We start from the raw sequence: 24,160 nt of genomic DNA, 5'->3' as shown, positions 1-24,160 counted from the left end.
GCTTTTAGCTCCATCTCACTATTTTATTTCAAATCTACCTTTATTAATTACAGTAAAGATTACAGAAATCTTTCCATATGTACAGTATGACACATGCACATAATTACAGTCCAGCTCCTCAGGCAAGAAAAAAAAATAAAAAATAAAAAATACAAAGGATAGTAAAGATAGGATAGATTTTTTTTACTACAATAAATTTTTAGTGATGATTTAAACATCATTGGTTGATGTGCTTGAATGATATTACATTGTCACTGTAATTATTTAATAAGATATTTATTAGTGTTGTGATGTTGTGGAAAAAACAGAGGCATGGGAAGACTACAGTTTAGACAAATTCTCTTTATTGATCATTGGAGAACCACCACCCAGCACTCCTGAAAAGGCCTAGACAGCAAGCAGGTCACTTTTAGCCATATGTTTTCCATTCCCAGTGGATACACAGACCCACCTAACTTCCCTTCTGCCCATCACAACAAATAACAGGAACAAATAACACAAACGCACATTTTAAACTAACAACTTCTTTACAACATTAAAGTTTCTCACTTACTGGGAGTAGGGCCTCCCAAGTGCCTGTGTATGGCATGGCCAAGCAAGCCAGTAGCAGGGTGCTGAACTCCGTGGAACCATTGATTCCAAAATGCACTCATCATGTTCTTTCCTTCATGACTTTCATGCTTTTATTGTTCATAAGGTGGGTGTCATATGAAAGCATATAAAAGAAAGCATATGTAGATAGATTATGGACATTTTTAATATTAGGCTTCATGTGATGACGTATTGATGCCATGTGTCATGTACCCCTCACTTGACACTCACTTGGACTCCATCCACCAGACTCCTCTGGGAGATCACATGACCTGTGTGTATATCTGCCTGATTGTTTATGACCTTGTTTCCTGTTTTGTGGACTTTGATCTTTTGCCTCACCCTTTGGATTGTTCATTTTTAGTAATGTTCGCTTTCTGGCTTTGTTGTTTGGTTTTGACTCATGCCTTCTTTGTGACTACGAGCTCTGATTGTGTCTTTATTAGTAAAGTCTTTCTTGTTCATTTTTACCGCAAGTGTCTGAATTCATCTGTGCCATTACACAATGCCTTATATGGTCATGAAGGGTTGGCCTTTGTCTTTATGACATCACCCATGAGGCTCTAGACCAATGATATACTTATATAGTATTTTAAATTTTATATGATCATAAGAACTAATCTGAACTGAAATCTTTTTAATTTATTTTTGTGTAGTAATGTGTAAATAGATATTTTGGAGAACCACTAGGGGGCAATAGAGCAAAGCTGTTTGTCAGGAGTTTCTGAAAAGAACAAGAGTGAACAAAAAGAAGCAACAAAGTAAGAGGCTGCTGCATGAGGTGTTTGGCATGGATGAGTAAAGTCAACCAAAAGATATGTTTGGTCTGTATTGTTTGTGATTTTGATATCATGGATATCACACATGGCGACAAGGAAACCGGTGTGTATTTGTTGAAAAGTGGACAAAGACTCAGCTCTCTTAAATTGTTTGTAGGACTGTGTGAGGTTTTTTGGGAGAAAACAATAGCATGGCATTAATGGTGGGAACGCTGTCTCTTTTCGATATTGGAATACAGTCCTTTCAGGAGTATTGTGAGGTATTGTCACATTTTTTTGAAGCTAATGAGATTGCAGATGTGGCTAAGAAGCGTGCTATTCTTCTTAGCTCGGTGGGGAGTCAAACCTATAGCCTCATGAGAAACTTGCTGAGCCCTGCCAGATTGGGGGAGAAGTTGTATAATGAGCTTATGGAACTGTTGAAAGCACATTTCAACTCCAAGCCAAGTGAGATAGTGCAACGTTTAAGTTCAATTCTAGGAATAGGAAACCAAAGGAAAGTCTTTCTGAATATGTGACTGTATTTCATGAGCTGGCTCAACACTGCAATTATGGAGACAAGCTGACAGAAATGCTGAGGGACAGGCTTGTTTGTGGTATCGAGGATGATTGCATGTAGCGCAGGTTGTTGGCAGAGCCAGAGCTTACATACGACAAGGCCCTGAAACTGGCTCAAGCCATAGACGTGGCTTCTAAAGACATTCAGGATATTCAAGGTCAGAGCAAGTCTTACGGTGGCATGGATGACAAATGCCAGATGGGGGTACACAAGTTCTTTGTGGGACTGAAAACACGTGATGGAAATTGTTCAGGCACCGTTTGCTACCGATGTGGAGGTGCGCACTTGGCAATGGAGTGCTGCTTCGTAAAAGAAAAGTGCCATATGAAAGTGCCAAATGTAAAAGAAGTGGGAGACATTCAAAAAGTGTGCAGAGCATGGTTGCCTGCTGATCACTCCAAGCCTACAGGGGGAGGAAAGAAAAAGTATGAAAAAAGAGAAAACAAGCAGTCAGCCCACCACATCAGAGAAACTTCAAATTCAGACAATGAACTAGAAGAGATATTCACCATGCGCAACCTAAGAGTCAAACATTCCCAATGTAGAGCCCATCCAGCTTCAGCTCAAAGTTAATGACTTGGATGTCAACTTTGAAGTAGACACAGGGTGTAATGTGACCATTTTGACACAGGCAGAGTATACAAAACTAGAATGCAAGGGGAAAACCTCTGGCTTAGACAAGATTTCAGTGAATCTCAAACATAGACAGGAGAACGAGTAGAGACCTTAGGTGTAGCAAAGGTCAATGTAGTGTACCAGGACATTTGTCAAACAGCTGCCTGTAGTAGTAGTGTCAGGAAAGGGTCCAAATTTATTAGGCTGGGGATGGATAAAAGAACTGGCTGTGGACTGGTGTATTTTAAACCAAATTTCTGAGACTGCACAGACATTGCAAGAAGTACTGGGGCAGCACAACATGATGTGCAAGGAAAGCTTAGGGATATGGAAGGGTCCTCCTGCAAAAATCCATGTTGATAAAGAAGCTGTCCCAAGGTTTTTTAAATGAAAACCAGTTCCCTACGCAATGAAACAAAGTAGAGGCTGAGTTATATGGGCTAGTACAGGAGAATATCCTAGAACCTGTGAAATTCTCAGAATGGGCAGCGTCTATCGTTCCAGTGTTAAAACCAGATAACTCAGTGAGAATCTGTGGTGATTACAAACTAACTGTCAAGCTAGTATCCAAGTTAGAGCAGTATCTAATTCCAAGAATTGAGGATCTCTTTGAGAAGTTGGCAGGTGGTGATAAGTTCACCAAGTTAGAATTAAGTCATGCATATCAACAAGTGACTTTGGATGAAGAATCAAAGTAATATGTCACTATCAGTACCCACAAGGAGGGTCTATTTGCAATGAATCAACTTCCTTTTGGAGTTTCGTGTAGTAGTGTATCTTGATGACATCTTGGTGACAGGCAGGAATGACCAGGAACACCTCAAAACCCTCAGTGAAGTTCTAAAAAGGCTAGAAGAAGCTGGCTTGCGGCTAAAATGGAGCAAATGCTAAATCATGGGCAAAGAAGCAGAGTTCATGGGACATAAGGTGGATTCTACAGGACTGCTCCCACTACAGAACAAGGTCAGTGCCATTCAGAAGGCACCTTCACCAACAAATGTGACAGAGCTCAAGATGTATCTTGGATTGTTTAATTATTACAACAGATTTTTGCCAAATCTGTCAAACTTGTTAGCCCCTCTACACCAATTACTGAGAAAAGATTCCAAATGGAACTGGGGAAAAGAGCAAGAGGCTACTTTTGAGAAATCTAAGAAGCTCATTCAGTCATCAGATGTGTAAGTACATTATGACAGTCAGTAAAATCTCATTCTGTCATGTGACACATCACCCTACGGGGTAGGGGCTGTATTGTCACATTGCATGCCCAAAGGAGAAGAAAGACCCATTAGTTTCATGTCACGAACGCTAACACCATCAGAGCAAAATTATTCGCAATTGGACAAAGAAGGAAGACCGAGTGCTAATGATGGAGGAAATAGCACTGGTGTCTGATGAGGATGTGCCAAATGGACAACCAGAGATCCAGTTTTGTCCAGAGTGAGAGAATACATCATGAGAGGCTGGCCACAGCAGGTGATGGATCCTGAGTTCATGCCGTTTGATGTAAGAAAAGATGAACTGAGTGTTCAAGATGGTTGCATCTTGTGGGGTGCACATGTGGTAGTACCAAAAAGGGGACGCCAAGATCTCCTGGAACAACTGCACCAGTGCCATCCCGGGGTTACCCATATGAAGGCCTTAGCTAGAAGTTATTTCTGGTGGCCGAAGCTTGACCAAGATATGGAGGCTACTGTGAAATGCTCTTTAAAGTGTCAAGAAATGCAAAAATGTCCAGCTGTAGCCCCACTTCACCCATGGGAATGGCCAGAGAAACCATGGAGATGATTGCACATTGACTATGCAGGACCTTTTATGGGACAGATGTTTCTCGTAGTTATTGATGCTCATTCCAAATGGTTAGATGTATATCTGGTACATGCGACTTCTTAATTAGTTACCATTGAATGTCTGCACAAAAGTTTTAGCAACCAAGCACCAACAGAAATGATAGTTTCAGACAATGGTGCTTGCTTTACGAGTGCAGAATTCAGAGAATTCATGACAAAGAATGAAATTGTACATGTGATTTCTGCACTCTTCCACGCATCCTCAAATGGTCTTGTGGAAAAAGCAGTTCAGACATTCAAGACCATGATAAAAAAAAGCGGGAGAAGGTACCATCTCTACTAATGTGGCTCGTGTGTTGTTCAGTTACAGGATTACACCACAGTCTACTACGGGGAAGTCACCTGCAGAGTTGTTACAAGGCAGAAAACTGAGGTCAACACTAGATCTTGTACACCCAGATTTGAGGAGGAGAGTGATTGACAAGCAGGATAAGCAGAAGGAGTGTTATGACAAGCAACATCAAGGTCGAAAATCCGAAGGAGTTGTGGTAATGACAAGGAATTTCAGTCATGGTCCTAAATGGATTCAAGGAGTTATAGAAGTGACTGGTCCTGTATCCTACAAGGTCAGACTGAGAAGACATGTGGATCAGTTATTGGCTGGACGTGAGAATAATCAGGTCTCAGAGATGGATGTAGTGGACAGACTTGTGTCAAACCCACAATCGGCCAGAATAGACATAGCTGAAACCATTACAGTCTCAGACAGGGAGCCGACAAAGGACGGGGTCATGGACTCTGATGTTCAACATCAGGAGGGTCAACCCGTGAGTGTCAGAGAGAATACTAATGATTCTCACGGTTGTGGAATGAGGTTGCGGCAGTTGCAGAGGGCTGTAAGGAAGCCTACTCGCTTAAAGGACTATGAACTGTAAATTAAAAATTAATTAATTTTAAAAAGGAAGAATAAAATTCAAAGTAAAGCAAGTAGAACTGTTAAAATGTTAACTTTTAGTTGAAGGTTATGGTGTTGATTATTATTAAGGTGGCTGGTTATAAAAAAGTGGTGTGGTTTTGCAAATTGGAAAAGATTTTTGCTTCAAAAGTATGTTAAGAATTTTTTTTTTGTAACAAGTAAACTCTTGAAGTGGAGGGAAGTATGTAGTAATGTGTAAATAGGTATTTTGGAGAACCACTAGGGGCAATAGAGCAAAGCTGTTTGTCACAAGTTTCTGAAAAGAAAAAGAATGAACAAAAAGAAGCAACAAAGAGGCTGCTGCGTGAGGTGTTTGGTTGTGCGTTTGGCATGGATGAGTAAAGACAGCCAAAAGATATGTTTGGTCTGTATTGTTTGTGCTTTTGATATCACATTTTGTCATGCCTCTTTGTGTCCTGGTTGACACTGCAGCCAACAGGGCTCCAATTTCCAGAACTCCTTGCTCTATCAAATGACTATGGACTCTCACTGATCCACGTTTCCTTTGTCAGTTAGTTTAGTATATGATGATGATGATGACGATGAAGAACCTTTATTGTCACTAGTCACAAGTACCAGTGAAATGGCCATCAACCCATCTGAGCACATACAATGTGACAAACAGGGGGGGGAAACAGGAGAGGAAAAATACAGAATATCGAATACATGGGGAAAGGGAGGAGATAAAAAAAACAAACCCCAGACTATGTTCCTAAGGGAATACAGTCTGGGAACAGAAAAAAAAAAAAACACCTCAGCACATAAGTACACACTACAACCCAGAGTCCAAGACTTGCAACGGGTGGGGTGAGGGGTGAAGGCGAACCCAGCACAGCAATCAGCCCTCTGGTTCTGCAGTCATATTCGGCGCTGATCACAGACCTGTCATACGCGCCGAGGGGGTAGAACCGGCAAAGGCTTGGGGAAGGGCGGGGGTACCCGCCAACTCCTGGACAGTCTGTGGCGCAACGTGGCGTTGGTAGATGTAGCGAGACATGATGTCCCAGATGTGCTCAATCGGATTCAGGTCTGGGGAACGGGTGGCCAGTCCATAGCTTCAATGCCTTCATCTTGCAGGAACTGCTGACACACTCCAGCCACATGAGGTCTAGCATTGTCCTGCATTAGGAGGAACCCAGGGCCAACCGCGCCAGCATATGGTCTCACAAGGGGTCTGAGGATCTCATCTTGGTACCTAATGGCAGTCAGGCTACCTCTGGCAAGCACATGGAGGGCTGTGCGGCCTCCTTATAGCGCCTCCAGCCTCTGGACACTACGCTGACAGACACAGCAAACCTTCTTGCCACAGTTCACATTGATGTGCCATCCTAGATGAGCTGCACTACCTGAGCCACTTGTGTGGGTTGTAGAATCCGTCTCATGCTACCACGAGTGTGAAAGCACCACCAAAATTCAAAAGTGACCAAAACATCAGCCAGAAAGCAGAAAGGTACTGAGAAGTGGTCTGTGGTCCCCACCTGCAGAACCACTACTTTATTGAGTGTGTCTTGCTAATTGCCAATAATTTCCACCTGTTGTCAATTCCATTTGCACAACAGCTGTGAAATTGATTGTCAATCAGTGTTGCTTCCTAAGTGGACAGTTTGATTTCACAGAAGTTTGATTCACTTGGAGTTATATTGTGTTGCTTAAGTGTTCCCTTTATTTTTTTGAGCAGTGTATAATGAGAGAGAGAAAGAGAGAAAGCATAAAAACAGATATGTAAATGTGCATGTGACACAATTATTGGCATCTTTTTGATTACTTCCATTCAGATTAGACTTGATTAGACTCACCTGTGATAAATTTGAAATTAGAATCATCTGTGATAAATGAAGGCTCACATGACTTGAATTAACCAAATTAATGACTGCATTTATGCTTAAAAAGGCATAAGGCACATTACTTCCCCTGATCCCTTTTGAAAATGCTAAAGACAAGGGAGCTGTCCTCAAAGGTGTTTTATCGGGTTGAGGTCAGGACTCTGTGCAGGCCAGTCAAGTTCTTCCACAGCAAATGCACACATCCATGTCTTTATGGGCCTTGCTTTGTGCACTGGTGTGCAGTCATGTTGGAACAGGAATGGACCATTCCTGAAGCGTTCCAACAAATTTGGGAGCAGTTGTCCAAAATCTCTTTGTCTGCTGAAGCTTTAAGAGTTCCTTTCACTGGAACTAAGAGGCCGAGCCCAACTTCTGAAAAACAACCCCACACCATAATCCCCCCTCCATCAAACTTTACACTTGGCACAATGCAGTCAGATGAGTACCGTTCTCCTGGCAACTGCCAAACCCAGACTCATCCATCAGATTGCCAGACAGAGAACGTGATATGTCACTACAGAGAACACGTCTCCACTGATCTAGAGTCCAGTGGTGGCACTTTACACCACTGCATTCAACGCTTTGCGTTGCACTTGGTGATGTAAGGCTTGGATGCAGCTGCACAGCCATGGAAACCCATTCCATGAACCTCTCAACACACTGTTCTTGAGCGAATCTCCTGGATACAGGAAGTTTGGAGGTCTGTAGTGATTGAGTCTGCAGAAAGTTGGTGACTTCTGCACACTATGTGCCTCAGCATCCGCTGACCCTGCTCTGTCATTTTACATGGCCTACCACTTCACGACTGACTTGCTGTTGTTCCCAAACACTTCCACTTTTTTATAATACCACTGACAGTTGACTGTGGAATATTTAGTAGCGAGGAAATTTCACGACTGGCATCCTATCACTGTATCACGCTGGGATTCACTGAGTTCTTGAGAGCTACCCATTCTTTCACAAATGTTTGTAGAAGTAGCCTGCATGCCTAGGTGCTTGGTTTTATACAATTGTGGCAATGGAAGTGATTGGAACTCCTGAATTCAATTATTTGGATGGGTGAGTGAAAACATTTGGAGATATAGTGTATTAGAAAAGGGTGACTTTAATCATTTATTTACATGAGGCATGATGTTTTGTTCCAGTACAGAAAAGCCACACTGGAAAAAAAAAGAAAAGACCATTTCATTTGACTTACATGAAAGCACACACTATTACATCAAGCAGTAGCTGGTCTCTAGTGTAATTGAAGATCATTTATAAACTGTTGCTTTGGTGAGTCATTCTTAGTTAGGGACTGTATCTGAACTGCAAATCATACACAAAGCCAAGGAAGCATTGTTTTTTGATAGCACTAGTTAACTAAATCAGGGTCACTAGGAACATATTGTTTTATGATAAACCAAATTTTATAGCAATCTTTTTGCTGTAAGAAGATTTTTTTTATAAGAATCAAAATGTAAGAAATATGATCCAAATTTGTGTTTCCTTTTTTTAAATCAAAGTAACCACACAAATATGCTATCAGGTTGTTTTGGAACACTGTGAAAGTGTGAGTCATGGATCAACATAGCAATACAACAGCTACTAGGCAATTATTCCTCCTAGGATTTCCAGGAGTTCTTCCAGAATATTACACAACAGTTGGAACTCTTCTTCTCTTGATTTACCTCATACTTGCAGCAGGAAACATTTTCACTATAGCATTTGTAGCTTATGAAAAAAAATTACAAAAACCAACCTATCTCATCTTCTGTAATCTTGCTACAGTGGATTTTGCTTTTGGAACAACCACACTGCCTAAAATCATTGCAAAGTACCTGCTTCAAGATGAAACTTTGCCATTTCATGCTTGCTTTGTACAAATGTTTTTTGTCCATTATTTAGGGAGTGTCACTTCTTTTCTTTTGCTAGTAATGGCTACTGATCGATTCATTGCTATATGTAACCCTCTCCGATACCCTGTTCTGGTTACAAGCCTTTCTGTTACAATTATATGTGTAATTTCTTGGGTAATTCCAATCTCTTGGGTAACGGTGATGGTTATCCAGACCTTTGCTATACCCTACTGTGAGGCCAACATAATAACTCAGTGCTTTTGTGATCAAAATTCAATTACTAGACTGGCCTGTGGTGATGCAAGGCCTGCAAAGTTGTTTGCCTTTTCTATGGCAATGTTTGTTCTGTTGGTCCCCCTTGCTTTTATCATTTTCTCCTATATTGCAATCATTGTAACTGTCTTTAAAATATCCAATGTTCAAGGAACGTACAAAACATTCTCTACATGTAGCCCTCAACTTCTTATCATATGCCTTTACTATCTACCCCGATGTGCTGTCTATGTCGCTGACATAAAGGTTCAAATGAACATTGATGCCAGTATTATGATCAGAATGTGGTATAGTCTGCTTCCGCCGCTTGTCAATCCCATTATTTTCTGCTTTAGAACAAAGGAAATTCGCGAAGTTTTAATAACGAAATTAAGAAAAAGAAAGAGCAGTGATCTTTCAGTCTGAAAGAAAAAAATGTTTTGAGTACGTAGACGTGATAAGTCCACAAGCAAATGTTTTTAGAATTAGAATTTCAGAAAAGATGCCATGTGTATGTCACAAATTTTTTGTCCTACATATAGTGTATGTATGTTCATTGCTCTTGCTTGTAGAACCATTTTTGCTCATGTTAACCCTGTGCTTTTTCTGTTAATTGCCTTAATAACCTCTAGTTATTATTGCCATTTCCCTATATGATCCAAATGTAATTACATAATGACCTGCATAGCTATGTAATTTACCACATTTACCTTTGATTTAGGTTCTGCAAAGACAGTTTCAGGCCTGCTGTTTAAAGTCACACAATGGCATTGCATGGTAAAATGATAAACAATGACAAAGCAGAGAAAAAATCTAAAGAATCTGTTTAATTTCATCTACCACATGCTTTTATTTTCTTTCTGTCAGTGATTGATTATACACTGACTATACACAATAACACTGTGCTGTTGTAGAATATCATGGAGTATGCAGCCAAAAGTAAAGTTCTTAAATCTTACACACATTTTTTTTTTTTATTTGTTACGTTTGGAATTTGATAAGTCATTGTAATTTTTATAGCACTTTTACAACAATTATTGTTAACACAACAGCTTTGGTTCAAAAGGGGAACCAATCCTCATCTGGTTGACATTGGATAGGAAAACACTTACACAACAAGAGCAATATGAATAGAGAGCAGGATTCTACAGTTAATATACAATTTTGAATATAGATAAAAAAGAAAACAGGCTGTCACTGAACAGGAGTATTTAGATGAACCAATAATATCTGATGACTACTGTTAGTGCCCTATTGTAGTAAAATTGAGACACGAGTCTTAGAAAATAATAACCAATGAAAATCAGTGACTATTGAGTGTGTCTCAGTGAAAATGAGCTTGAACTCCAGAATCTTATGATATGTTAATATGAATAAAAGAAAGAAAGAGTTCAATGTATTGTGAGGGAGGAAAGACAATGGTTATGATCAAATAGTTTGAATCTGTGTAGAGAGCAGTATCATTAGTAATGTCACAGGCATGCTGGTAAGGCTTTTTGCACAGCAAGTACAGCAGGAAGCTCAATGCTGGTCAAACTGGTCCTGAAGGCAGGCAAACAGTGGGGACCCAATCAAGGCAGATGAATCAACAGCATCAGAACACACAGGATAGTCAGTTTTCCAGCTCAGCAAAGAAACACAGTTCTGTTTGAGGTGACTGAGAACAATTTATAGTGTTAACAATTGCAATCAGACCAAGCCATTACAGCCAAACTGAAAAGAGAGAGCCAGAAAGTAGCAAAGGCATGAGGGCTTCCTGAGATGTCAGCGCCCCTTCCATCCACTGTCAACAAACTTGAGTGAACATGTGAGAGCAGCAGGATGACAACATGGATTTTCTCAGCTTACCATAATATTCTATGTCCGTGAATCCCCAGATCTGCAGAAAATAATAATGCTGCATGCATTCATATAAAAAAGGCTCTACACCCTGGTGTAAGTTTACTTATTCTGCATAATAATATTGCTGCAATTGCCCTTCGGGACTAACTATCCAACTATCTATCCAACTATGTAGAATGAGCCAGCACCTTGTGATCTGTACACATGACAGTTCATGATAAGACATATGTTTACTCAAGTACTGAAGGCCATTTAGGGATTTATATATCTGTAGCAGAATTTTTTACTCAATCCCGGATTTCACTGGCAACCAATGTGGCTTTGATAAAACTAGCTAATTGTCAGAATTTTTGCTAGAAAATCCAGAACTTCTCATAAACAATGACAAAAGCAGAGCATAAATCAAGGTAATCAAGGCGTGAAATAGCTTTTCTGCATCCTATATTAGGAATATTTTGAAGGTGAAGGAAAACTATTCTAGCAGTTTTACTTAAATGTATCAAATGACACATTGGGATAATTAGTGATGCCAAAGTTTTTTGCACATGTAACTGAGGTGTTATTAAGATTTTTCATTTAAATTAGTCATTTTTTCTAGCAGATTGTAGGCCAAGAAAAAGAAAAACCTCTGTTTTAAGTGTTAGTATGTTACTTGACGTTAATTTTTTAAAATCTTTTACACAGTTCTCAGTCTTGCTCATTTGAAATGTATCATCTGGTTGGGCCAGTACATACAATTTTGTGTCAGCAGCATAGCATGAAGTTGATGCCATGTTTACTGATAACAGTAACCAGTGGTAGTATATGTAATGTTAATAAAAGGAGTCCTAAAATACAGCCTTGTGGTTGAACTACTTAATCTCACATCTCTCTAATCTCATTCTTCTGTTCCAGATGTGGAATTACACACATTCTTTTTGGAAAAATGCAAGTCACTTTTTCCTCTCACTCACCTTAGACAACATAATGGCACACTAATTACCTAACTGTTGTTTTTGGGGTTCCCTGGTGGCCACGGATTCCTAAGCAGTAGTAGTTACTTGGAGTGTGTGTACCGTACTATAATGCTTGACTTGTCATTTCCAATGAACATATACTCTTCTGCCATTTTTTCACAATATCTGTGGGACTTTTAATTTAATTAATTCAGGCAATGACTATCATATATATAGTATTTAAAACTATTTTCATGGCCTTATGTGCCATTTACATGATTTTGTCCTCTTTCAGAATACTCCACAGAATATATATTATTGTGTATTTGATACTTACAGCTTGAGTAGCCTAATGAATAGACAACAGTGAATAGAATAGAATAGAATAGAATAGAATAGAATAGAATAGAATAGAATTTAGAACCATTTGTCACTGTGCTTGCACACTGTGAAATTAGGCCTCTGCATTCATGCATCCGTGCAGTGAAACATCCACATACATGCACACTAGTGAACACACACACTTGGCCGGAGCAATGGGCAGCCTTATCCGCGGCACCTGGGGAGCAATTGGGTGTTAGGTGCCTTGCTCAAGGGCACTTCAGTCATGGACTGTCAGCCGAGGGCATTAAACAGGCAACCTCCTGGTCACAGAGCTGGTTAGTAACATTGAGAAAAGAAAATGAGCTTCTACAGGCAAGTGGAGATAAACAGGAACTAGCAAAATGGGTAACACACTGGATAGTCCATGTGTAGATAAGACATCAAGGCTTCAAGGTGATGCTGAAGCCATTTAAGGAAGTAGTCTATGAAATTTGTGGTGACCAGGTACATTGAAGGATAGATTAATGTGAACATTACTGAATATGACAAGTACAACTAGATGGAGTACAACCTGATTTGCAAAGTGATTGGATTCTTAACCTATATTGTCAGATATAGCATTATTAAAGGAGCACTAATATATAAATAAGCAATAATTCTAAACATAAGCACTTATTTCTTCTTCATATCCTCTACTTGCATACTAGAGTTTATTACCAGATATTAAGATTAAGAGACCCTTATTAGTCCCACAAATGGGGAAATTTCACCTCTGCATTTAACCCATCCGTGAAGTGAAAGACCACATACACTCTAGTGAGCACATACACACTAGGGGGCAGTGAGCACACTTGCCCGGAGCGGTGGACAGCCCAATCCGCAGCGCCCGGGGAGCAGTTGGGGGTTATGTGTCTTGCTCAAGGACACCTCAGTCATGTACTGTCGGCTCTGGGGATCGAACTAGCAACCAGCCGGTCACAAGGCTGGTTCCCTAACCTCCAGCCCATGACTGCCCCCTACTATGCTGTCAAAAATAATCAGACCTCTGTTAACAATAATACATTGTCTCAGACTTGGTGATTTATCAAAAATTCTTAAATTAACCTCTGTTCAACAATATTACTGAAGATAACAAGAAAAGCTTTCCTCAATTCTGAGCACGTTTTATATCTTTGCTCATCTTATTTGAATTCATTTGGCACCAGTGCTCACACAGTTCCACAAGACAACATAGAAAAATAAGTTAGAGTAACAGGAAGGGCCTTCACTATAATTTGATCAGGGTATTTGTAGGTATTTGTATCTAAAAGATATATCTAGCCAATGCAGTTCTTCTAAGATCCCATCTGGCTGACTGCCACACCAGGACAGAAATAAGATTTGTTGTCTGTCAAAGCCATTTCATTTCTTTTACTTTGGCAAATGCTAACGGTATTTCAATGATTGACCAAATTCCTGTTTGTGTTAGCCATAAACACATCTACAAGTCTGAAATTGTCTTTGTTTTCCAGCTTCTAAGAATTCTCTGTTCTACTTTAAATGGTGCAAGAGTTTCATTCTGGTGCCTATTGAAAGAATGATCTCTGTAGTCTGATATCTTACACTGATTCAAAATCCAATCCCTGCCAGAAAATAAAAGCTTGAAAAAGGAAGAAAAAACTCATAGTCCTGATCAGGCTCCTTTTTTCCAATATCAAGCATTAACTTTAGTTCAGGCAGGCCACAAAGTCAAGCTCAGGCCCAAATCTCAAAATCATAGCTGTTATCAGGTGACCTGCTATGCATATAATTGGCCAACTTCATCAGGGTGTTTTTTAAGCTGCTTTAGCCCGCCTATTCTCACGCTTCCCCTGCAGGCCACTTTGCAACTACCTGCTAGCTGGTGGTTTGCCTGGTATGCTGGTTTTGTGGATCTTTCTGCTGTACCCCATGTGTACCTGGAAGGGCAGAGAGGTCCCAGAACAGAGCCAAATATAACTACTGCAAATGGATATTACATATGTAACAGGCCCTGCTTGCAGAGCATTTTCAGTAGGTATATGTGCCATACACCCGACCCCTGGGCCCTGATGTCAGCAACGTTACCCAGCTGGAAGGTGAGGCCTGAATCCTGAACACCGCAGAGGGATGCAAGTGATGGCAGTAGAAGGACATCAGCCACCAGAGTCGGGACGATGACACAATGTTACGTGAGGCAAAAAGGCGGAATGCAAGTCCCAAACTCCATCGCCAAGGCCCCACTACCTGTTCCGCAGTGAGGCCACTTCACTACACCTCTTATTCATTCCACAGACTGAAGACCTGGAAAGGTCAAGTGAGCAAAAGACTAAGAAGTCTTGTTTGAAACTACCAAAAAGTGGCCAGCTTAGCTTTGGTTTGATTTCATTATTGTGTTTGGAGAGAAAATTAAAGTAATATGGCTGCTACAAATGTTTCTCCTACCACTAGCATCCTTCCTGAGCCCAGCGGAGCACAGGGTGTGCTATATTGGTGTCAAAACCTGGGAGGAGGATGCCAACACACCAAGGGAGTCTCTACGGTAGAAGCGGAGGCCATCAATACCCTGAACCACCTGCCACTGGCCGTCTGGTGGGAGCTGCAGGCTGCTTTTCATGATGCTAAAAAGCGAAGGAAGCCGCTTGAGACGCAGCAGGTTGTGAACTGTCAGAGGGTCAGGAGAATGCTGGTGGAGCAACACCCCTTGGTGTGCATAGGGGCAGAAGCCCCACTCTCACTCCCCTCACACCTCCAGTCCCTGCTCTGAGAAGGCTCAGTGTTCCTCATCTTTCCCCTCCCATCTGACCTTCTCTACCTTCCCATCTGTACTGGTTTGGGTTCATGGTTCTGTTTGCTTGCAGAGAAAATTAATGAATTGGCTGCTACAAATGTTTCTCCTGTATCCGGGGTCCTTCTTGACCCCAGGGTAGCACAGGGTGTGCTACAGTAATCTACAGTATGGTAACATCTTACTGTTGGTGATTTTTACCCAATTGGAGTGTGGCGTGTTTGGTATCCATTGGCATGGGCTTGCCTTCTCTGTTTACAAGAATGTCACTCTACTCAGAGTCTTTTAATTTGAAGCAAAAGTTGTTGATAAAGTAATTTGCATCTCAGGCCCCACTCAGGAGAGACCTGCATCTCACCCTAAGCTATTATACACAAATTGGCTAGATTCGATTTGCCAAATTCATTAAGGCATTTATTTAAGTAACTCAACTCTGTGTTTGAATTACCTGTCCAGGGTGTATCCTGCCTTCTGCCCAATGAAGGCTGGGATAGGATCCTGCACCCAAGCCACATACACCCCAGACTTTTATGTATGGGGCTACCAATAATCATGCATTATGTTAGGACATTTCAACAAGAATTATTCCTTTTAAGGAAACTTAGTAATATTGTTCCGAGATCAGCACTGGTTTTGTATTTTGGGCCATATACTATTTATATATATCATACGTATGTATTACATGTATGTATGATATGTATAGGGTGATATGATGTCCCAGGCAGTCCCATTTGGCATTTTCAGTAATAAAACAATGCAAATTTGCAGAAGAGAGGAGCCAGCTGAGGTGGTTCGGGCATCTGATCTGGATGCCCCCTGGACACCTCCCGGCCTACAAGACCCCGGGGTCGCCCTAGGACCCGCTGGAGGGATTATGTCTCCAAGTTGGCCTGGAAGCGGCTTGGGGTCCCCGGGAATGAGCTGGAGGAAGTTGCGGGGGACAGGGTCATCTGGGATTCTCTGCTCTCCCAACTGCTACCGCGACCCTGTTTGGACTAGCGGGCAACGATGATGGATGGATGGATGGAAGTTTGCAGAAGCATTATCTGCCAAACAGTACTATAGTCCAATGATGCAAGAATTCCACGTCATCTGATGTCTCTAAGGCCTTGCTCCATTGTGAATGTTATTCATTACGTCAAACAAGTGTTTGAGGTCTCAACTGTCTTATAAAAGCCCCATCAAAGCTTAGTCTACAACCTCTGGTTTATGGATACAAGAATTTTCACAAAGTATGTTTCTGCTCAGATTCTCACTTAAGGCAGAATTTGTTTTAAATCAAACTTTTGTGAATCCTTTTATAGCATGTATTGTAAAAATGTATGTTCTTTATTTTTTGTCAGATGGTGTCGGGTAATACTGAAACATATACAAACAGCACAGCCAACATCCCTGAGTTTGTCCTCCTTGGCTTCCCAGGACTCCCTCCTCAGTATTACGGACTGCTAGCTGTCTTTTTCTTCTTCATCTACCTTTTCTTGGCATCTGGGAACATTTTTATCATTGTGTTTGTGGTGTGTGAAAAAAGCCTTCAAAAGCCAACTTATATCATCTTCTGTAATCTTGCCATAGCAGATCTTGGATTTGGAACTACAACTGTTCCAAGAATCATTTCTAGGTACTGGATGTCAGACAAGATCATATCATTCAATGCTTGTTTTACTCAAATGTACTTTGTCCATTTCTTTGCTTCTAGCGGCTCTTTTTTTATGGCATTAATGGCCCTTGATCGTTTTGTTGCAATATGCAACCCCCTCAGATATCCAGCACTGATTAAGAACTCCACTATTGCAGTTTTTTGTTCTGTGGTTTGGATCGCAAACCTTATCTCACTTGGTGCACTGACTGCACAGGCCCTTGGTGTGATTTACTGTGGTCCAAACATCATAGCTCAGTGCTACTGTGATTACATTTCACTAACTAAACTGGCTTGTGCAGACATAACAGCCATAAAAGCCACTTCTATTGCTGTTGCTATGTCGGTGCTCTGGGGTCCTTTATTTTTTATCATATTTTCTTACATATCAATCATTATTTCAGTCATGAAAATCTTAAATAAGGAGGGCCGATACAAAACCTTTTCAACATGTACTCCTCAACTGTTTATCATTTGTCTATACTATCTGCCCAGAACTTTTGTGTACATGGCACATACTTTCAGCTTTGATTTGGGAATCGACATCCGCATTATGTTAACAATGATGTATAGTCTGTTTCCTGCTCTTATCAATCCATTCATATACTGCTTTAAAACCAAAGAATTTAAAGAAATGCTAATGAAGAAATTAAAGCAAAGACAAGTGGAAGTAGATGGAAAATGCCCTTTAACTTAACGAGCATAAGAATGAATACTTGAATAATTACAGTAGAAAGTACTTTAAATTGTAGAGATGTGCATACATTTAGAACTAATATGATCTTAACATCAATAATATGAGCTTAACATCAAGTAAGCAAATCCCTATGAAATATACATATAAATTCATATTAAATATATAAATAAACTGTTGTTTTATTCATTTAAAAAATTAATACATTGGTAGTTTTCTGCCACCACTAAGTACTGAAGCTTTTTTCCATCTTCTTTCAGAGGATTGCCATGTTTCAAGTACAAATAACAGTAAATGACAGTGATTTCATCTGGTGAACTCTGCATGAAATATTATACCACACAGCTACTCTATATGTATGTAATGTAAAGTATGTTTTATTGTATAAGAGCTTTTAGGTTTACAACGTCCTTTTAATAAAATGAATATTTTAATGCTTCAGATACCAGCCTCTAGATACTATGAATATAGTCTTTACTGGAGCTTCAGTGACCATAATATGAATTTTGAATGATTATCACTTATTTGTATCATCACTCATGCTTTTATTGTCAGAAGAAAACCAAAGTGGTAGCTTTACAGGAGAAGGAAAAAACTACTTTTACTGTAAGTCAATGGAATCAGACTTTTTTTCCAAGCCATTCTGGGCCATTTCAATTTATACACAATGTAAAGCGTAACAGGCATTTTCATATTATGTCAAAAACTTAAACTGTTTTAGAGCCAAGGAATTTTTGGATGGATAGGATTGTGAAGTTTCGAGAATTTCTAAATGACAGTACTTTCATCTGGTGAACTCTGCATGAAATATTATTATAACACATAGCTAATTAGTATCCATGTCATTTTAAAAAAACTCTAATTAACCCTTAGAAATCTTGGCCTATTTTGGTCATTTTTGAATATTTGTGACTTTGCCTTAATATACCACATTAAAAATGTTTACCATACCAGTGTATCTTTTTTAGTATCACCTATAAGACCTGACAATTGTTTTTTAATTAGATTTTTTTTAATATCATGTTTTATGACACATTGGGCCCCAAAACCACACATAAAACACAAAAATCTGATTTTATTTTCTTTTTACTATAAAAACACACATGCTCAAGGAAGCATTTAAAAAATTTGAATTGTAAACACAGGTTGCAACTGCATACATACAATGGCAAAGTGAGATCAAATTAATCTATATACAATTACCTACAATAAAAAGCAGGTGTGGCTATGGGTGTTTTTAATTTTTTTATCTATCCAACTCTTCAAAGCAGTTTCTTTCAACAACAATACAGGGAGTTAGATTACAGGATTGCATTTTCATGCTGCAGGGTTCCTTTTTTGTCCACTTGGTGGCAGTGTAGACAGGTCCTTTAGCAATGGTGCCAGCCACATCCCATTTTGCATACTTTTATGCATGTGTTAATTTGACATTTATATAAATTTTAAATCATCCTATCTCCATTCCTCCTTGGTCTGTCAACACAGTTTCAAGCTAGCACCTTTGACCGTATGACAACATGACTTTCTTTTTATACTGTGATGTTTTACACCAGCCACGTGTTTTATTCATGCCAGCATAATCAGTGACTTCAGAGGGTTAATAAAAAGATTTGTAGATTTTTAAAACTATTCATGTTTGAATACGTTAGATACCTGCCTCTAGAAACCATGACTGTAGCCTTTAGTAGGCTTTAGTGACTGTAATATACATTTTGAAAGATTATGTTATTGCTTACTTATCAGCACTAGGATTTTGTGTCATACCATCAATCTTGTTGTGTAAACCTATGCTCTGAATTGCCCCTCTCATAACAGTTCTTCTCTTTGACACTTAGCTGCCAGCAATGTAACAGGGAACCAGCCAAAAGAGGGCAGCAATAGCGTTCCTGGGTGCAGAACAGGAAGGCTGCAGGCAGGAGAAAGTTCATGTTCATGGTCATGAAGATATAGTGGTAAGAAAGGGTCCAGGCCACAAGCAGAATGTTGCTGTGGCGGCTGCTCACCCTTTTATTTCTTCACTTGTATTATCAGTGGCCAAGTAAAGGTGACTGACTGGTAGAGTAAGGCAACAGTGGGCAGTGAGATGAGAGGTACAGCTGTTCATGATGGAGAGGCTGCAGGCCACATACAAAACGTCGGTGACACATTCAGTGTCCACAGCATGTGACCTTTACTATCATGTCCTCAGCAGCAGTCCAATCTTATCCACAAAAGGCTGGCAGTTTGACGACTGAAACCACCTGAAAACAAGTGTAATCAGGTGTGCTTCAGCTTGTTTTGAGTGGAAACCTGCAGCCACACTGGCTCTTTGAGGATAAGAATGGACACCCCTGTTCTGGGTCATGGCAGAATGGCTGAAACGGCTGCAAGCATGGAAATGTGAGCCCCACACTCACTGCACCAACAGGTTCAGCTGAGCATTAGAGGTGTAGCCCCCCTTCAAAAAATCCCTTCTGGTGAAAAAATGCTTTCTTCTTTTATGTGTTTAGCAATGCCTCAGACACAGCATTTTCTGTGATGTGCTTGGATGCAAAGTAGCCACAGGAAAGTGTCACTCTTAGCGAGGAGAAAAAAACCTCCCGCAATCTCAGAAAAAAGTGTACGACACTCTCACTGGGGCAGTACCCCTCTTGTCACTGTGGTGGTACCCTCAGGGGTACATCCCAGTACCTTTAGTCAGGGAACATAACTGTACCAGAATCCATTGAAATGATATTTTCTAAGCTGTATTGACTCCACACCCCATGTCTCATCTCCAGGCTTTTTTTATGTTCTGATTTAAAACATTTGGTTATGAAAAGGTACAAATAACTTCTTTTCCACTAGGAAAAACTAATGTAAGGTACACCACTGGACCTTAAAACTACTGTTGTACCTTTGAGGGTACACTTACATTGTTTGTACCTTGATGAATGAATCATGTACCTGCATAGTACTTTTATTTCTAACAGCAGGGCAGACTGTACCTAGAAGACGTTGGAAGCCTTTCGATACCCAGAGCTTATTTTATTTTACAGCATTGTTTATTGGCTCTTCATCCATTTTCTCAAATCTTTAGTTTGACTACACACAGTAGCAGATCCTAGATCAGCACTTTTATGCTGAGAAGCTTTGAGAATATGGGCCCTGATGTAGAAGGTACTGATTTGCCTCTTTAGTGTTTTATTGTATCAAGGCCTGAAACTGGAGGTGAGTGTATTTTAGTATGAATTTTTCTTTATTGAAATATAGCAAGAGGGAGAGCCAGCAATTAAGCAAAAAACCAACAAACCAGGGAATAAACACTGAACTAGTTTGATTAGTTTCTTCATTAAACTAAACAAACTAAAAATATGAGAACAAGAATCGGTCTTTATAAGAAGAACACAAAGGAAAGTGCAACATAGCAAAACACATTCACGTAAATGTGGACATACAGAATACCTGACATACAGACAAACAAACACAAAGGCTACATATACAGTGAGACTAACAAGATGCTGGTGGATACACTGGGAAGGAGGGACTTTGCTCAGGAACAATGGAGTTAGGCAGTTAAGAACACTATCATGTTTTAATGAATGAAACTCTATATTTTTAGTCATGTGTAGAATTTAATGTAGAATTTAATTTTTTTCTCTTTGTCAGATGGTGTCTAGAAATGATGGAACATTTATACGTACAAACAGCATGATGCACATGCCTAAATTTGTTCTGCAAGGCTTTCCAGGAATTCTTACTCAATATTATATAGTGCAAGCTGTTCTCTTCATCTACCTGATTTTGTCAACCGGGAACATTTTTTAATCATTGTGTTAGATTCTAGTGCTACTGTGACTACATTGCAGTACCGTGATCGGACGCCACCTGTGCTACAAGTTCAGTCATGAAATTTTCTCGCTACTTAATATTCTGCAGTCAACTGTCAGTGGTATTATAACAAAGTGGAAGTGATTGGGAACGACAGCAACTCAGCCACGAAGTGGTAGGCCATGTAAAATAACAATGTGGGGTCAGTGGATGCTAAGGCGCATAGTGCAGAGATGTCGCCAACTTTCGCTACAGACTTCCAAACTTCATGTTGTCTTCAGATTAGCTCAAGTACAACATAGATAGCTTCATAGAATGGGTTTCCATGGCCAAGCACCTGCATCCAAGGCTTACATCACCAAGCACAATGCAAGAATGACCCTGGTCTGAATGACCCCTAACTTGGACTGAACAAAGAATAGACCCTAATTAACTCCTATTTCACTTCACCATGCGAAATGCACAGCATCGAATGCAGTGGTGTAAAGCACTACCACTGGACTGTAGAGCAGTGGAGACGTGTTCTCTGGAGTGCTGAATCATGCTTCTCCATCTGGCAATCCGATGGACAAGCCTGGGTTTGGTGGTTGCCAGGAGATCAGTAATTGTCTGACTGCATTGTGCCAAGTGTTAAGTTTGGTGGAGGGGAGGTTATGGTGTGGGGTTGTTTTTCAGGAGTTGGGCTCGGCCCTTTAGTTACAGTGAAAGGAACTCTTAATGCTTCAGTAGACCAAGAGATTTTGGACAATTTCATGCTCCCAACTTTGTGGTAACAGTTTGGGGATGGCCCCTTCCTGTTCCAACATTACTGCGCACCAGCATTAAAACGGAGACTGTGAGCCAGGCCTTCTCATCCAACATCAGTGTCTGACCTCACAAATGCACTTCTTGAAACATGGTCAAAAATTCCAATAAACACACTCCTAAACTTTGTGGAAAGCCTTCCCAGAAGAGTTGAAGCTGTCATAGCTGCAAAGGGTGGGCCGACATCATATTAAACCCTATGGATTAAAAATGGGATCTCAGTCAATTTCATATTTGTGTGAAGGCAGATATGGCAAATACTTTTGCCAATATACTGTATAAATTCTTGAAACTTGAGGAACTGTATTGTTTTTTTTTTAATGATAGGACTATTTTGAGCTTAATGCCAGCAACATGTTTCAAAAAAGTTGGGACAGTTTACCACTGTGTTGAATCATTTCCACATACATGATAAGTGGGGTTAATGGGGTTAATTCGCTTAGTATTTTATTTCGGGAGCAAATTCATCATATCATATAATGTGATGCTTGTTTCACACAAATGTATTTTGATAATTTCTTGCTACCAGCTCATTTCTTATGGCAATAATGGCCCTTGATTGGTTTGCTGCCATATGTATCCCCTTAAGATATCCAGCATTGATTAAGAACTCCACTGTTGCAATTCTTTGTTCTCCTGTATTCCTCAACTGTTTATCATCTGTCTGTACTACCTACAATTCTGGCCTGTCTCTCTGACCAAGGCCGGCACAAACTTAGGAGTTCAGCTATCTTCTGGTTGAGAACGCTGACTCCTGCTCACTCTGTCTCTCTGTCTCTCTGTCTCTTTTTCTGTGTGTTTTCTGTCTCTTTGTCTCACAAAAGTTCCATGCCCTGGGGTTTTGCTCCAACTGCTGACCCTTCCCCTTGGGGTGGAATCAGAGTGCTGATAGGTTTTCCTAACCTAACACTTAATTAGCTATTCATTGTTTTCAACCCTGATTGGTTGTGCATAATTTTAGGAACACCTTCCCCAGAATCACTGCCTTCTTTGTTTCAGTTAGTTTAAACAAAGGAACATTCTTATATCATCAACTTGGTTAAACTTTCAGAATCAATGAATGAACAGAATATTCAGATACGTTTATAAGGGAGAGTTTAACCCTCGGTACCTGATACACAACACATGTTAAAAACATGGGTAATGCTTTTCCTATACCATAGACTGCATAAATGTTGAAGAAATCAAATTGACCATGAAAGGAAAGGACCAAAGGAAATACAGAAAACCACATTCAGGATACCTATTGGTCACTGGTCTAACTTACTGCAATTAGATGGTTGTTGCTGTTGGTTATTAAAGTTGACACTCCGTATTTCTAGCACTCAATGGTAAAAAGGGATATAAGTACTATTTTGATAACACACATAATACTAATAACAAGTAGTATTGCTTACAGACTATATAAATGTTAATACTCAAAGCAGACGATGTCCAAGTCCCTTGGATTCTTTATAAGCACATAGTGGTGGTGTGATGTGCCTCATTTTCACCACTTGGGGTGTTGTGGTTCCATATCTAAATTGTCAATGAAACCTAAAAAGGCTAGCATTGTTATAGATTCTCATAGCAACCTATTTCTTGATGTCTCTGGACTTCTTGAACCAAATCCCATGGAATGGTGGAAATTCCGTATTGGTACAGTCTATAGAATGATTTCTATTAATTCATAACTTAGTTAAAGTTTGGGAAGATCTGCAGCTGGATTCCAGGCCAGAATTTATGGCCTGGTATGGTATGCCATTTGGACGGGGGGTTGTAGGCCTCCCACTGTGTCCATATTCCCAAGATGGCATCCTTTTAAGTCGTAAAACTTGTTGGTATGCTAATCCTGTTTGATGACATCTCCTTGACCTTTGAAAAAGTCCTGAGCTCAAAGTTCAGGAATGTGGAGTCCTCCTAAGCAGTGTGATTCTGGCTCACCTAGATTGGGAGTATCCGCTACATGTGATTAAAGAGTTCTTTGTATCATGGATGTATTCCTCAGACTGAAGGAAAATGTGTTGTAGATGGTTCTATACAGAACCTTTTTAAAAGGGTTCAATAGCACACATCTATTGCTAACATGTCAAGCTTGTGAGGATAGAAGAATCCCTTTTGGCTGTTATATAGAACCCCATTTCAAAAA

General features: G+C 40.1%; 2 protein-coding genes across 2 annotated transcripts; both read left to right on the top strand.

The window, feature by feature from the left end:
- The first annotated feature begins 1,291 nt into the window (after positions 1 to 1,291).
- Positions 1,292 to 17,442, top strand: LOC108433780 (olfactory receptor 2AT4-like). Its single transcript, XM_017708561.1, has 2 exons — positions 1,292 to 1,352; positions 16,453 to 17,442. The coding sequence occupies exon 2, from the start codon at positions 16,453 to 16,455 to the stop codon at positions 17,440 to 17,442; it is 990 nt and encodes a 329-aa protein (XP_017564050.1). The 5' UTR covers positions 1,292 to 1,352.
- On the top strand, positions 8,693 to 10,897 carry LOC108433779 (olfactory receptor 2AT4-like). The gene is made up of 2 exons (XM_017708560.2): positions 8,693 to 9,618; positions 10,825 to 10,897. The coding sequence occupies exons 1-2, from the start codon at positions 8,693 to 8,695 to the stop codon at positions 10,895 to 10,897; spliced, it is 999 nt and encodes a 332-aa protein (XP_017564049.2).
- Positions 17,443 to 24,160: the final 6,718 nt, after the last annotated feature.

The sequence above is a fragment of the Pygocentrus nattereri genome, chromosome 17 (genome assembly GCF_015220715.1).
Source record: "Pygocentrus nattereri isolate fPygNat1 chromosome 17, fPygNat1.pri, whole genome shotgun sequence".
Taxonomy (NCBI): domain Eukaryota; kingdom Metazoa; phylum Chordata; class Actinopteri; order Characiformes; family Serrasalmidae; genus Pygocentrus; species Pygocentrus nattereri.
This window is presented reverse-complemented; position numbering and strand designations above follow the sequence as displayed.

What these genes read in the sequence shown, in the direction of transcription:
- LOC108433779 (XM_017708560.2), top strand. Translation starts at nt 8,693, where the DNA reads ATGGATCAACATAGCAATACAACAGCTACTAGGCAATTATTCCTCCTA. An exon ending in GTTTTAATAACGAAATTAAG is followed by an intron (nt 9,619 to 10,824) that starts AAAAAGAAAGAG and finishes CAGCATCAGAAC; the next exon opens with ACACAGGATAGTCAGTTTTC.
- LOC108433780 (XM_017708561.1), top strand. Translation starts at nt 16,453, where the DNA reads ATGGTGTCGGGTAATACTGAAACATATACAAACAGCACAGCCAACATC.